A 14,727-nucleotide genomic window follows, 5' to 3' on the forward strand; every position below is an offset into this window, starting at 1 on the left:
TGTGCATCTATTGTTTGGGGAGGAAACTGCCCTCTCACTCTTATCATGTGATTCTAGTGGGGCTGCCAATTGTACTACACCAATGCTTGGCCACAGCAATCAGTCTAAGGGAAAGCATGTGACCTAGGTCAAACTAATCAGAACCATTCCCCAGCATATTTCAACTGGAGCAAGAAGAAAGGGGTCCTGTATTAGCTTTCTATGCTGCATAGCAGATCACCACTTAGTAGGTTCAGACAATACACATTTATAATCCTGCCATTTCTGTGAGTTAGGAATTCAAGCAAGTCCTCTGCAAGGCTGCAGTCTAAGGTGTTGGCCAGGGCTCAGTTCTCATCTGGAGACTCAAATAGAAAAATGTGGATTAGGCTGCTGACAGCTCTCTTCCCTAGCACGTGAGAAAGTCTGCTAAAAATGAAGCCAGGAAAAGACAAGTAGAGATAAGAACCATATGAAGAGACAGAGAGTCCTAATGACATGGTGAGTCCCTAATTCCAGCTGTGCCTGAGACTGAATCCACCCTTGAACTTCTCAGTTGTATGAGCATTAAAGTTTGTATTGGGATTATGCTGGCTGGAGTAAGTTTTCTATCTAGAAACTTACAAAGTCCTGACAATTACAAAGCCCAAAGCAAAAGCATCTTTACATAGTCACCCTCTCTTGCTGACCACTGCATACTCCAACTGCAATCCTATATTTATCTTACATGGTAGATAATTCCCAATTGAGATACAAAAACTGCAAACTAGTCTTGGTCAAATTCCAGGCTCTTTTTCAAATAAAACAGAAGGAATAAACTCTTTTCAGGCCTGCACTCCCCCTGAACATTGATGCCAAAATGCTAAAATACAAAAAATCAATAAAACAAATATAGTAATATACTTAGAAGATAATACACTGTGAGAAAGTTGCATTCATCCCAAAAAAGCATGGATAGGGTGAACATTAAAATTTTACCACATTAATAAATTAAAGAAGAAAAACCAAATGATCATCTCAATAGATGTAGAAAGTTTTTGATAAAACTCCATGTCCTGGGACTTCCCTGGTGGCTCAGTGGTTAAGAATCCGCCTGCCAATGCAGGGGACACGGGTTCGAGGCCTGGTCTGGGAAGATCCCACATGCCTCAGAGCAACTAAGCCCGTGCACCACAACTACTGAGCCCATGCACCACAACTACTGAAGCCCTCGTGCCTACAGCCCGTGCACCACAACAAAGAGTAGCCCCTGCTCGCCACTCGCCGCAACCAGAGAAAGCCCACGCGCAGCAACCAAGACCTAACACAGCCAAAAATTAATTAATTAATTAATTTTAAAAAATTCAATGTCTTGACAATAACCACTCTACTCCAGCCAGACTCCTCAGGAAAAAAAAAAAAAACAACACCCTTACCCCACCAGCAAAGGCTGAGCAGACAGCCTAGACTTCCATTCTTACCAGGCTATGACAAGGCAACCCAACCACTACCCTGTCAATGTGGTATCAGAGGAGGCTGGATAGGGAGGTGGGATGTTTATATCTGCTGGGCAGTAACAAGTCCCCACCCCAACCCACAGTGTCAGTGGAGACCACATGGGAAGCTCCTTCTCCTTCCCACTTGGGTGGTATCAGAGGGGGCCTAAAGAAGGGTCAGGACTTGTGCCTGTGCTAATGAGGCCACCCCTTCCCACAGTGTCAGTGGAGGTCGTGGGAGTAGTACTAGGCACTCCTGCCTCTGCCAGGCAGAAGGGAATCAGCAGAGCCCTAGTAGGGAGCTGAAATTCCCACTCCCCAACCAGCAGTAAGGAGGATCCCCTCCTTCCAGGAATACAAGGCTGGTTCAATATTCAAAGATCAGTCAATGCATCTACCATATTTACAGGCTAAATAGGAATAAAATCACATGATTATACCAAGTGAAACAGAAGAAGCTTTTGAAAAAACAACACTCATTCATGATAAAAACTTTCAGCACTGAACTGGAAGCCCCAGCCAGTGAGGCAGGACAAGAAAAAAAGACTACAAGTCTAACGTTTTTGGAGGAAGAAAAAGAAACTGTCATCATTCACAGGTATTATTACCTACTATATAGGAAATCTAAAATAATTTAGAGATATAAGTATTTAAAAGAGAGTTTAGCAAGGTTCCTAGACAAAATCAATGTTAAAAAATAACCAATTGCACTTCTATATTCCAGCAGCAGATTATGAAATATTTTTAAAGATATCGAGAAATATAAATATAGATATTTATATATTAAGATATAAATACCACCATACAGGGGTAAATCTAGTAAAACAGCTCCAAGACTTTTATGCATACAATTATAAATTATAAAATGTTTTGAATGATATTAAAGAGAGAAATACTTCTCATTCATGGGTAGGAAAATTCAGTATTACAGAGATGTTAATTCTCCCCAAATTGATCTCTATATATTCAGTGTAATCCCAAATTTTTAATCCCCAGAATTTAAGAAGCTGGTTCAATAATTTATATGAAAGAACAAAAGACCAAGAACAGGCATGAGGTATTAGAAGTACTGGAGGGGGGGAATAAAGGGGTTTACCCTACAAGAAATCAAAACATACAATAAAGCAATATTTATTAGGGCGGTGCAGCATTGACACAGGAATAGACGAACCAATGGAAAAGAGTAGAGATCCAAGAAGCAGATCCCTTTATGTTGGGAGACTTGATATACGACAGAGGTGGTACTGCAGACTGGTGGAGAAAGGATGGGCTATAAACACAACTAGGACAATTGGGAAGACATATGTGTACCAGGAGAAAAGTATAAAATATTTATAGCAGCATTCAGTTGGGAAGCAACCCAATTATCCATCAAAATAGAACATATAAATAAGCTGTGCTACGGTCATAGAATGGAATGTAGCAATACAAAGTAATGAATTTATCTACACTTATAAATATGAATGAATCTCGCAAACATAATATTGAATGAAGAAACAAGTCAAAAAGAACACCTACAAGTGATTTGATTTTTAGAGTTCAGAAAGAGGAAAACCTAAACTACATTGTTTAAAGATGCATCCATGGGTGATAAAATTCAAGAAAAGCAAGGAAATGATTATAACAAAAGTAAGGAGTGTGATTATCTCTGGGAGGAGAGAGAGAGAGAGAGGGCTGGGAGTGGGAAGGAATACCCAAGAAGATTTCAAGGTGCTGGCAATGTGGCAATGTTCTACTCCTTAAATTAGGTGGCAATTGCTTTATTATTCTTTAAATTTAAAATATGTGTTTTATATACTTCCATATGCATTTACATATATGTGCTATATTTCACATTTTTAATTATTTTAAATACCAAAAGTTTTAAATACTGCATTGAGATGTCACTTCTCAACTATCAGTTTGGCAAAGACCAAAAAGTCTCAAGACCAACATATTATGTTGACAGCGTATGAGAAAACAGACATTCTCATATACTGATAAGACCTTGTAAATTTGGCAATATCCATAAAAATTACAAATGTACATAAAACATATATTTTTACCACATGTGCTAAATTATAAATATGCAAGAATGTTTGTTGTAGCACTGATTGTAATAGCATAAGACTGGAAAGGACTGAAAAATGTAAATGTCCTTCAATACCAGACTGGTTAATTAAATGATTATCTATATTTACAATGGAATATATGCAGACATTTAAAAGAATGAAGCAGTACTACATATGTTTTCTTCAAGGTATATATCTCCAAGGTATATGCTAAGTGAGGAAAAGCAAGACAGTATATATTTGTGCTAACTTTATTTTGGAGACAAATTTAGCACAAATACACAATGTCTTACTAGCTTGCCTTTCTTACTTAACAATATGCATAGAACACCACTGAATAAAAGCATACAAGAAATTGCTAATATTGTTTGCCTCGAGGGAGAAGAACTGGGTGACTGGAGACAGAGGCTTAATTTTATTATACCTCCTATACCTTATAAATTTTGTTCCAAGTACAAGTAATACCTACTAAATAACAGTGATGATAATCATGATGATGATGATGATGATGGTGATATCAATAATCATAAAGAGAATTAGATGTACTGAGATTGAAATCCCAGCTCTGCTGTTCACAAGATGTGGTCTTTGGTAAATCGCTTAACTTTTTAAAGTCTGTTCCCTCAAATAAAATAATAGGGCGATAATAAATACAACCTCCCAGGGAAGACTGGAAGTAGATACTTAACATACATGCATTGCTGGATTTTACTGAATTTACATAATGTGTGTAAAATGTTTGTCACAGTGACGGGCACATGGGGGAGCTCAATGAATGTACTTAATTCTGCAGTCACTGCTACTGTTAGATATCTGTCTGCCTCCCCATCCTTGGTGTCTAGGCCTTCACCTTGCGGACAAGGTGCTTGGCCCCTAAAGCGAGCACTGGCTTCTCTGAGACCCTGGGGAAGGCTCAGGAGGAAGCTGGCATCTGCTGTGCCCACCTCTCCATCTCCAGTTGGCCATATCCCAGTCACTGCCTCTAACTGCAACGGACGGCGGGGATGTGGAGCCCCTGAGTACGCTGGAGCCCCCAAGTATGCTGAGCCCCAGCACCCTGTGCACACTCGACATTCCAAAGTTTAAATTGCTTCTGGGACTAGCAGTGTCCTTGTAGGAGTCCACGGCTACAGCTTCAGGACTCCCTTCACTGCTGGGGAAAATGGACCCTTGGGATTCCTCAGCCTCAGACAAGGATGACAGGTCCTGTACGGGAAGAGTCTGTAACTGAAATACCCAGGGCTCAGCCAACACAGCTGGGAGGAAGGACGTGAGAGAAACACCCACCAGAGCCTAAAGTTCCCACAAGGATTCAGGGGGAAAAAGAAGAAAGAGGGTCTCAGAGGTAAAGGAAGTCAGGCAGGGGAGTGTCTGGGTCTTTCCCTGGCATCTAAGGTCTGGTCCTGGGGTGCAGTGAGGAGTTGAGAATTGTGTCTGGGATCAGGAGACTCAGAGAGGCGGCCACAAGCAGGACACAGGTGGGGAGAGCTGGGCTGTGATGGGGACAGAGGTGGTTGGCCATGCCTTCTGCAGAGCATTTCCCAAAGATGTACTTTCCACTCCCCTGCCTCTGCTCTGAGAAACCTTCCCGCAGCTGATGCTGGAGCAGGGAGGAGCAGCTGAGAGGCAGTGCTAGGCAGTCCATCCTGCTCTCCAGGGCTCACCACTTTCCAAGCCCCTGCCCTGCCCTTGCTGCTCCCTCCTCACAGGAACCCAGGGAGGGAGGCCCATAGGATTCCTGTCATCCCCCTCCTGCAGAGATTTCTCAGAAGAATGGTCTTCCTCAGGGTCAGAGGGTCAGCAGACCCAAGCCTGGTCCAACCGGTTTCCAGTCTATGGCTAGTTCTTTCTGTTTTTCTCACTTTCCTTTCATAATTGCTAAGATTTTTTCCCCCTGAATACCAAGTAACTTGTGCCCATTGTATTAATATTAATGGGGTAATACTGAAGAGGTACAAAGAGGAATCCCTCCCCTACTGATTTTGCTATAATTTCCTTCCAGTAACTTTAATCCACACATATCATTTACCTAATTGAGATCATAACAGTGTGTAAAATTTTGTATTCTCCCTTTTCATTTACCATTATAGTGGAATAATATTCTGGTGTAAAAAATCACAAATATAACTTTAATTATATATTAAATATATATATATATACATACATATATATATATATATATATATGTTATGTTCCATTATATGAAGTGGCATAATTTACTTAGGCATTACGCGGGCCTCTCACTGTTGTGGCCTCTCCCGTTGCGGAGCACGGGCTCTGGACGCGCAGGCTCAGCGGCCATGGCTCACGGGCCCAGCCGCTCCGCGGCATGTGGGATCTTCCCAGACCGGGGCACAAACCCGTGTCCCCTGCATCGGCAGGCAGACTCTCAACCACTGCGCCACCGGGGAAGCCCTACTTAGGCATTTCTTGATGGACAGTTATTTTGTTTCCTATTTTCACTTGCAAATATTGCTATGTAAAAGCCTTTACTGTGAGACATTGGCCCTCTACTCTCATTGATTCTGTAGAATTATTTCCCAGAGGTGGAATTGCTAAGGTGATGGGTATGCAGGTTTTTCAGGTTTTTACTTTTTCTAGGCAAACAGCTCCTCAGAAAGGCTGTATGAACATGTAAGGGGCTTTTTGACTACACTGAGCTACCTCCACTCCTCAGCTACCTGCTGGCTCCAGAGACAGGTAGAGGTGGGACCACTAGCCAGGTCAGGTCCTCGGGACAAGCCAAGGAGCCACACCTGCACGTACAGCCCCACAAAGGTGAAAGCTTCCATTCCTCCCCCTGCTCTCCCGGCTGGCCTCCTCTCCCTCCTCTCACTGGGCTGTATGAGTCAGAGCTCTTTCTTTTCTTCCATCCTGAGTCCCCTCCAAAGCCTGACACAGCCCTACTTTATCTCCCCTACACACATACATACACACACACACACACACACACACACACACACACACACACACACACACCCCACACCCAAAGGAGTGGGCAGCCACCTTTACCAAAGACTGCTCCCAGCATGGGATAGTCCACAACAGAGTTGGGATGCCCAGGGAAGCACCTGATTCAGCCTTCTCAGGATGCACATGGGGAAACTGAGACCTCAGGAGGAGAAGGGACTTGCTCAAGCCACAGAGAATACCCATGTCATGGGCAGGGGCGGGTCCCACAGCTCCAGTCTCGGTGTGCAAGGTCTTCCTAGCTGTTCAGTTCACCCCGATTGAATCAACTTTTATTCAGCATCTCCCATGTGACAGGCACTAAGATTTCCATGGATGCAGCTCTCACGAAGGTCAAATCCTGTGTATCACTCACGCCCACACCGCACTGTTCATGGGCAGGACTTTCTGTGTGCACAGATTTGTCTGCTGGGAGTGGACACGACGGCTTCTCTAACAGAAGCCACTTTCCTTGGCTTCTGCCAGCACAGCATGTCCTTGTCACTATCAAATTTTGTTTGTGACACTGACCATAATGTTTACTTTTCATTTCCTGGAAGAGCTGGGAGAAACACTGGGAGGAATGTGGGATACGTTGGGGCAGAAGTTCATGGCGGGGCACACAGAGTTGGACCTGCCTCGAGCAAACAGAAACATCCTCATGTGCTGAGGGACTCGGGGGGAGGGTAATAGGCTTGCACAGGAAATACAATGAAACCCGTGATTGCATAATGGGGGAGCGTCTCCTGGATTAGGTCAATGGCTCTCTGCCGGTGCAACTCTGCACACCCCTCTCCTCCCAGAAACATTTAGCAATGTCTGGAGACATTTTTAGCTGTTACAACTCAGGGAGTAGGTGCTACTAGCAACTGGTGGGTGGAGGCCAGGGATGCTACTGCTAAACATCCTACAATGCACAGGACAGCCCCTCACAACAAAGAATTATCCAGCCCCAAATGTCAATAGTGCTGAGGTTGAGAAACACTGGATTCAATTCAGGGCAGGAGCTGAACCGCCTGACAACATATCTGACATAAACTCTTCCACCATGAGTGAAGCAAAGGCATGCTGAACAAAGAGAGGGATCAGAGAATATATAGAGCTGGTATTGGAGAGACAGGAGCTTTCAAAAATCTGTGCACTAAGACATCAAGGCAACTATTTGGTGGAAAGAACTCAGAATTGGAGCCTGCAATCCAACCCCAGAGTGAAAATCATTCAACCCCAATCTGTCATTCAACCCCAGAGAGAAAATCTTCCACTCCTCTGAGCTTTGGTTACTTCATTCTATAAACCTTGAATGACAGTATCTTCTTCTTGGGGTGTTTCAAAGAGTGTGGCACAGAGTAGATGCTCCTTAATGTTTACCACTCATCTTCCACCACGCCCCCACTCCTACACACACACCCGCTGCAATTAAGAAGGAGCTAGAGGGCTTCCCTGGTGGCGCAGTGGTTGAGAACCTGCCTGCTAATGCAGGGGACACGGGTTCGAGCCCTGGTCTGGGAGGATCCCACATGCCGCTGAGCAACTAGGCCCGTGAGCCACAACTACTGAGCCTGCGTGTCTGGAGCCTGTGCTCCGCAACAAGAGAGGCCGCGATAGTGAGAGGCCCGCACACCGCAATGAAGAGTGGCCCCCGCTTGCCACAACTAGAGAAAGCCCTTGCACAGAAACGAAGGCGCAACACGGCAAAAATAAATTAATTAATTAATAAACCCCTACCCCCAACATCTTCTTAAAAAAAAAAAAGGAGCTAGAGAAATATTATCAATGAGGATTCTGAATTTATAGAGTCTGAGCTATTGCAACTAACAGACTAGAAATCCTCTACACAAAGGCATATAGGTCTCCCTACAAGCTAGTTGCTTGTACGGAACCCAAGGATGGGGTCAGAAAGCCAGAATATTACACAAGAATAAAATATAGCATAAAAGGACAAAGGAAAAACATTTCTTAGTTACCTCTGGCTAAGAAGTTCACCAATATTCCAGGGAGATGAGTTTAGAAATTAATGCTGTACAGCCTACTATCTGGTACGTGTAGTCTATATGGTTATTGATCACTGAGTTAACTGGTTAGTAAGCTGCACAGTTGTCAGCCCAGAGTGTGTGTTCAATCACTCCAATCAATCCTTGTGTTGACTTCATAAAGTTCCTCCCCATATAGGAAGCTCCCCATATATTGCTATCAATCTGTATTAAACTAGGCAGATTCCAATGCTGACAACATCAAGTTTGTGTCATTTATGGTAGGCAGACTGGAGAAGTCATCCTCCGTGTGGTTGAATCTTTACCTGGGCTTGTCTCTGTCTGGACGTGGATTGACATTTTATACAAGTTTTGTAGTCAAAATTTAAAGAGGCTTTAAAATTTACTTGTTCTAAGAATTGGATCAGCTTGGGGATTTTCCTCCCTGAGAATCTAAGAAAACTCAGATTAAATGAAATGTCTATACATTTACATTAAAGAGAAATCATTCATAGGATTTTCCAGCCACTAGTCATAATGCGGAGGAAAATCTCTCCTTGACTGGGGATCAGGTCCGCTGGGGTCAAATCCTGTCTCTGTCACCAACTTAGAAGGCTCAGACAGGTCACTTCCCTCTCGAGGTCTCAGCTGCTTTTATGGACAATGAGAGGATGTAGCAACTTCGGAAACACCCCTCACACACCTAGACTACCTGAGGCCCTCGCCCAATGCTGGCCCGTTGTAAGCTCTGCTCCAACTCTGACCTTCTCTCATGTAAGAGCTGAGGACACCCTGCTGTCTCTTTCAGTTGTTTTTCTCTAACACACATATGCTCTCCTATTACACAGCAGGAATGACCGCATACCAGATGCCTGGGACTCTTTTCAAGAAAGCCTGATATGCTACTTTTGTAATTTGCTGATGACAGAGGGGACATCACATGGAAAAAGCTAATCAGACCTCCCCCCTGGTGGGGTTCATTCTCCTGGGCCTCTCAGCCCACCCAAGGCTGGAGGAAACATTCTTTGTGCTCATCCTGCTCCTGTACCTGGTGACCCTGCTGGGCAACGAGGTCCTCATCCTGGTGACCATCCTGGACTCCCGCCTACACAAGCCCATGTACTTCTTCCTGAGGAACCTCTCCTTCCTGGACATCTGCTACACAACCTCCTCAGTCTCTCTGGTCCTGGATGGCTTCCTGGCCCCCCAGGAAACCATCTCTTTCTCCACCTGTGCCGTGCAGATGTTCCTCTCCTTTGCCATGGCAGGGACAGAGTGTGTACTCCTGAGCATGATGGCATTTGATCGCTACGTGGCCATATGCAACCCCCTTAGATACCCTGGGGTCATGAGCAAGGCTGCCTATGTGCCCATGGCTGCCAGCTTCTGGGCTATTGGTGGTGTTGCTTCTCTGGTACACACATCCTTGGCAATTCAGTTGGCCCTCTGTGGGGACATCATCAACCACCTCACCTGTGAGATCTTGGCTGTCCTGAAGTTGGCCTGTGTCGACATCTCCATCAATGTGATCGGTATAGGGGTGACCAATGTGATCTTCCTGGGGCGTCCCAGTTCTGTTCATCTCTGCCTCTTATGCCTTCATCATTGCTACCATCCTGAGGATCCCCTCAGCTGAGGGGAGGAAAAAGGCCTTCTCCACCTGCTCTGCCCACCTCACTGTGGTGATAATATTCTATGGGACCTTATTTTTCATGTATGGGAAGCCCAAGTCTAAGGACCCCCTCCTGGGGGTAGACAAAGAGGATCTTTCAGACAAGCTCATCTCCCTCTTCTATGGGGTGGTGACCCCCATGCTCAACCCCATCATCTACAGCCTGAGGAACAAGGATGTGAAGGCCGCTGTGAGGAAACTGGTGAGTCAGAAATCCTTCAGTCAGTGTTGTAGGAGGAGTCTTCTGTGGTTCTCACCCCCATGGAGGAAAGGACTTCAATCATTACAGCTGCCATTCTAAAGCCAAGTCAACTTAACTGGAATGATCTCTTGCCCTTAAGTCCATTTTCAGGGAATGTTTAACTTTTCAGAGTGTCCTTCCTGAGTTTTGGCCACATGTCTGACATTCAACAGATGTCAGACAATAAATCCTCTAATTGAATGATGAAGACATTCTGAAAACATGTTAAAACCAAGGAGACAGGGACCATTAGAGCAAGCCTAATGGCCCGTGTTGTGCCTAAACTGCAGAGTTAGTTCAGAGAGGTAAGATGGCTCTCACAGCAGCTTTGCCACCCCTGTTGGAATCACAGGGAGAGTCAGAGGAACAAGGAGGAAGTGGACATTTTCATCTTGGACTTCTGTATATTAGATTGAGTTTGCCTGAAATGCTCAGAAGAGACAAAATTTGCCACATTGAAAGACTTTGGGTGAGAATAACCTATTTTGATTAAATAAATTTCTTTTTTATCTATAAGAAAATTGAGGCTATGTTTTTCTTGATGCACTGCACATTTTGAAACACTGCTAGTCAATCAAATTAAATTGAAGAAGGAGTAGAGGGTTTGAATTTGACATTTATCACTTAACAGCAATTCCCAATAGAAAAGTTAGTATTCTGTTACATAATAACTCACATTCTGAAAAAAAAAAATAGATGACAGGTAGATAGATAAAGAAAGAAATAGATAGTGGCTAAATATGTTTGAAGACTTTGGGGTGGGGGGTTAAAGTTGCCACGAATTCTCAGAGCCTTTAATATACTAATGTACACTGCAAATGTCCAAGAGACATAAAGTCTGTAGCATTTCCTGAGCCTCCATAGTTTAGCACAATAAAACTGGGAAGCATTTTCTTACTTATGACCTTGGGCAGGTTGCTTAACATCTCTCAGCTTATTTCTTCATATTTTAAAAACCTAACCACTTTATTTTATGTGGATTAGATAAGACACTATAAATAAGTCCTCTGTAAATAGTAAGCAACATAGAAATGTAAGATATTGCTAGAAGTATTATTATGAGTGCTGCACAGTGCTAATGTGCCATGTGGAAGAGAGCAAGATATAGTTCCTATCTAGAACAATAGATACAAAAGATGGATGAGACATTTGAGATGGCAGTGGATGAACAGGAGCGGTTTTATGGCAAGTTATATTAAATTCTGAGAATACTGGAAAACTAAAAGAGACTTTAGAAAAGGAATCCAATTTTGAGAATATAGTAGATCTTGGAAACTTTTGCTTCAAGTGATATTTATGTTTTCTTATATTTATTAAAAATGAATTGTATAAGACAGGGATGCACATTTTGTTAATAAAATTTCACTGTCTTATGTTAATCAGTCATGTTTCTGATTTCTACTTTGCAACAGCAAAAAAAAAAAAAAAAAAAAAAAGGACTTCCCTGGTGGTGCAGTGGTTAAGAATCTGCCTGCCAATGCAGGGGACATGGGTTCAAGCCCTGGTCCGGGAAGATCCCACATGCCGTGGAGCAACTAAGACCGTGCACCACAACTACTGAGCCTGTGCTCCAGAGCCTGCGAGCCACAACTACTGAGCCCGCATGCCACAACTACTGAAGCCAGTGCGCCTAGAGCCTACGCTTGCAACAAGAGAATCCACTGTAATGAGAAGCCCACATACTGCAACAAAGAGTAACCCCAGCTTGCCGCAACTAGAGAAAGTCCGCAGCTTTGAAGATCCAATGCAGCAATGAAGAGCAGCAATGAAGACCCAATGCAGCCAAAAATAAATAAATAAAAAATAAACGTATTAAAAAGAAAAAATCTTGCTATTGCAAACATACAAGAGTGACATCTAGTGGCCATTTAGGCAAACTTCAGACACTTGTGGAGCCGTGCAACATCATCCTTAGATGAGGCTTCAGAGGTCTTCTTTTCAACCAGAGCTACAGGATGCATGGAGTTCCTCTCCAATATCCCTGACGCCAGTCATCCAGCATCTGCTTGGACACTTCCAGTGACGAAGAATTCAATCCTTCCAGATTCTAGCTGTTTCATTCAGCCCTACTAGCAAATTCTTCCTTGAATTATACGAAAATATATCCTCCTGTAGCCTCTACCTTCCCATCCTAATTCAGCTTTGTGTCCCCACATGAAATGCACCTAATCCCTTTCCCTCTGACATATGAAGATAGTTCTTCCCGAGGATATTCCCCTCCAGCCCAAACAGCCCCAGCTCTTCCTCCTGTGCCAAAATCACCCAACATTACCCAACAGGAGGTACCAAACTGTGTCTACAGCATCATCTCGTTTATTCCGGCAATTGAAAGGATGTGATATTTCTGAAAATACCTTGGGAATAATAACACTGCTAAGCTAACTCTATTTCCCCAGGGTAACTGAGATCAGACTGACGTTGAGAAACACCAAGAACAAGTCTACCTTCTTAGTAGGCTGTCCTCTACTTTCTTTTCCTCTAATGGCAGCTGTATCCTTTTATATTACAAACTACATGATCCTGATGTAATTATTAAACTAGAAATCACATAAATTGTTTTCTCTAGGAACAATGTCTAACCCTACTCCAACTTCACATTTCTTGCCTTTCAATGTCAGTCACCTTTCTTCTAGCCGACGCTTTCAAAAAGAACAAGATGCATTAACAGGAACAAGAAGAGACAACCAAACTGAGGAAATTTTTCACTGACTTAGGTCATCAGTCTTTCTGAAAAAGTATTGATATGATATCATACAATATAGGAACTCATTCCTAAAATCCCCCAAATGAAAATGACTAGAATGGATAAATTCTTTGGGGGGACAGGAATACTATCACATTATTATACTTATTCAAACAAATGTATTATTTCAACTTTACAGTTCTGGATCTGTGCTTTTTCAGGCTTTTATTTTAGTGACCAAATCCCCAATGAAATCTTTAAGCTGAAACTTCAAATATAAAGTGGATCTGCTTTGGCGGAAGCAGGGCAGGGCTGGGGGCAGAATGGAGGTGGGAGACAGTAGAGGGAGGCGGGTTCCACCTGTTCAGCCTGCCCTTCATCTCCACCCCCCAGCGGTCCCCCAATCCGGATGGACCACCCAACTCAATTATGATGCATGCCACTGTAGCCAAGAAAATTAAACACTGTAAAAGCATATTTTTGCTCTACTCTCAGAAATAAATGTGAGAATCTGGGGAAAAATTATATTCTAAGAAAATATAAATTACCCAATTAACCATTTAAGATTTAGACAATCTTAAAACACCAACTATCTAAGTAGAAATTGAGAAATTGTCAAAGATTGACCACCTGAACATGTTCTAGGCCCAGGGAGTTTCACAGGTGAATGCTATTAAATAAAAGGTTTTAATACTGTTTAAATTATTTCAGAGCATACAGTGAGAAAGATATCTTCCAGATTCCTTTAACCAAGCCAGCATAACAATGATACTGAAACATGAAAAACATGACAAAGAAAGTACAACTGAGAAAACCAGAGACCCATCTCACAAATGTATGTGTCTGTGTATATACATATATTATAGGTATTATACATATATAATAGAATTCAGCAATACATTAAAATAATGTCCAAGTGGATAAACCAATGTCCAAGTGGATTTACTTTTAAAGCGTAAAGGTGGAAAAATTTAAGGATACCTACTGGGATAATTCATCACATTCACAGGTCAAAGGAGGAAAAAATAACCATTTCAATAGTTCCCCTGAAGTTATTTTTTAAAGTTTAACAAATTTAATTCTAAGTTTTATAAAACTTCTAATAAAATAGGAACAGGTGTGTTCTTTAACAAAATTAAAATGTCTCTAATTTTAAAAGTCTGCAACATGCTTAATGATGAATCAGTAGATCAAACCCATTACACTTTAACACTGTTCTGGAAATACCAACCATTGAATTAGAGAACAGAAAGAAATATAGAGTGAAAATAGAAGAAAGTGGGAAATAATTTTATTATTATTGATAACTTATATACTAATAATTTTATACCTCGATGAAACAGGAAAATAGATTGAAAAGCAATTCTTCTAAAATAGGAGAATTCAGGACTTCCCTGGTGGCGCAGTGGTTGAGAATCCGCCTGCCAGTGCAGTGGACACGGGTTTGAGCCCTGGTTCGGGAAGATCCCATGTGCTGCAGAGCAACTAAGCCGGTGCGCCACAACTGCTGAGCCTGCGCTCTACAGCCCACGAGCCACAACTACTGAAGCCTGTGCACCTTGAGCCTGTGCTCTGCAACAACAGAAGCCACCGTAATGAGAAGTCCACGCACCGCAAGAAAGAGTAGCCCCCGCTCGTCGCAACTAGAGAAAACCTGTGCACAGCAACGAAGACCCAAAGCAGCCAAAAATTTTTTAAATGTAAATA

At 42.8% G+C, this 14,727-nt stretch overlaps 1 protein-coding gene across 1 annotated transcript; it reads left to right on the forward strand.

Moving 5' to 3' along the window:
- Positions 1-9,364: 9,364 nt before the first annotated feature.
- LOC309963788 (olfactory receptor 2S2-like) lies at positions 9,365-10,397 on the forward strand (the record flags this gene model as incomplete). Its single annotated transcript, XM_082842332.1, is given in 2 exon segments — positions 9,365-9,985; positions 9,987-10,397. Coding segments are annotated over 2 exon segments (1,032 nt in total).
- Positions 10,398-14,727: the final 4,330 nt, after the last annotated feature.

The sequence above is a fragment of the Leucopleurus acutus genome, assembly GCF_964270905.1.
Source record: "Leucopleurus acutus genome assembly, chromosome: 7".
Taxonomy (NCBI): Eukaryota; Metazoa; Chordata; class Mammalia; order Artiodactyla; family Delphinidae; genus Leucopleurus; species Leucopleurus acutus.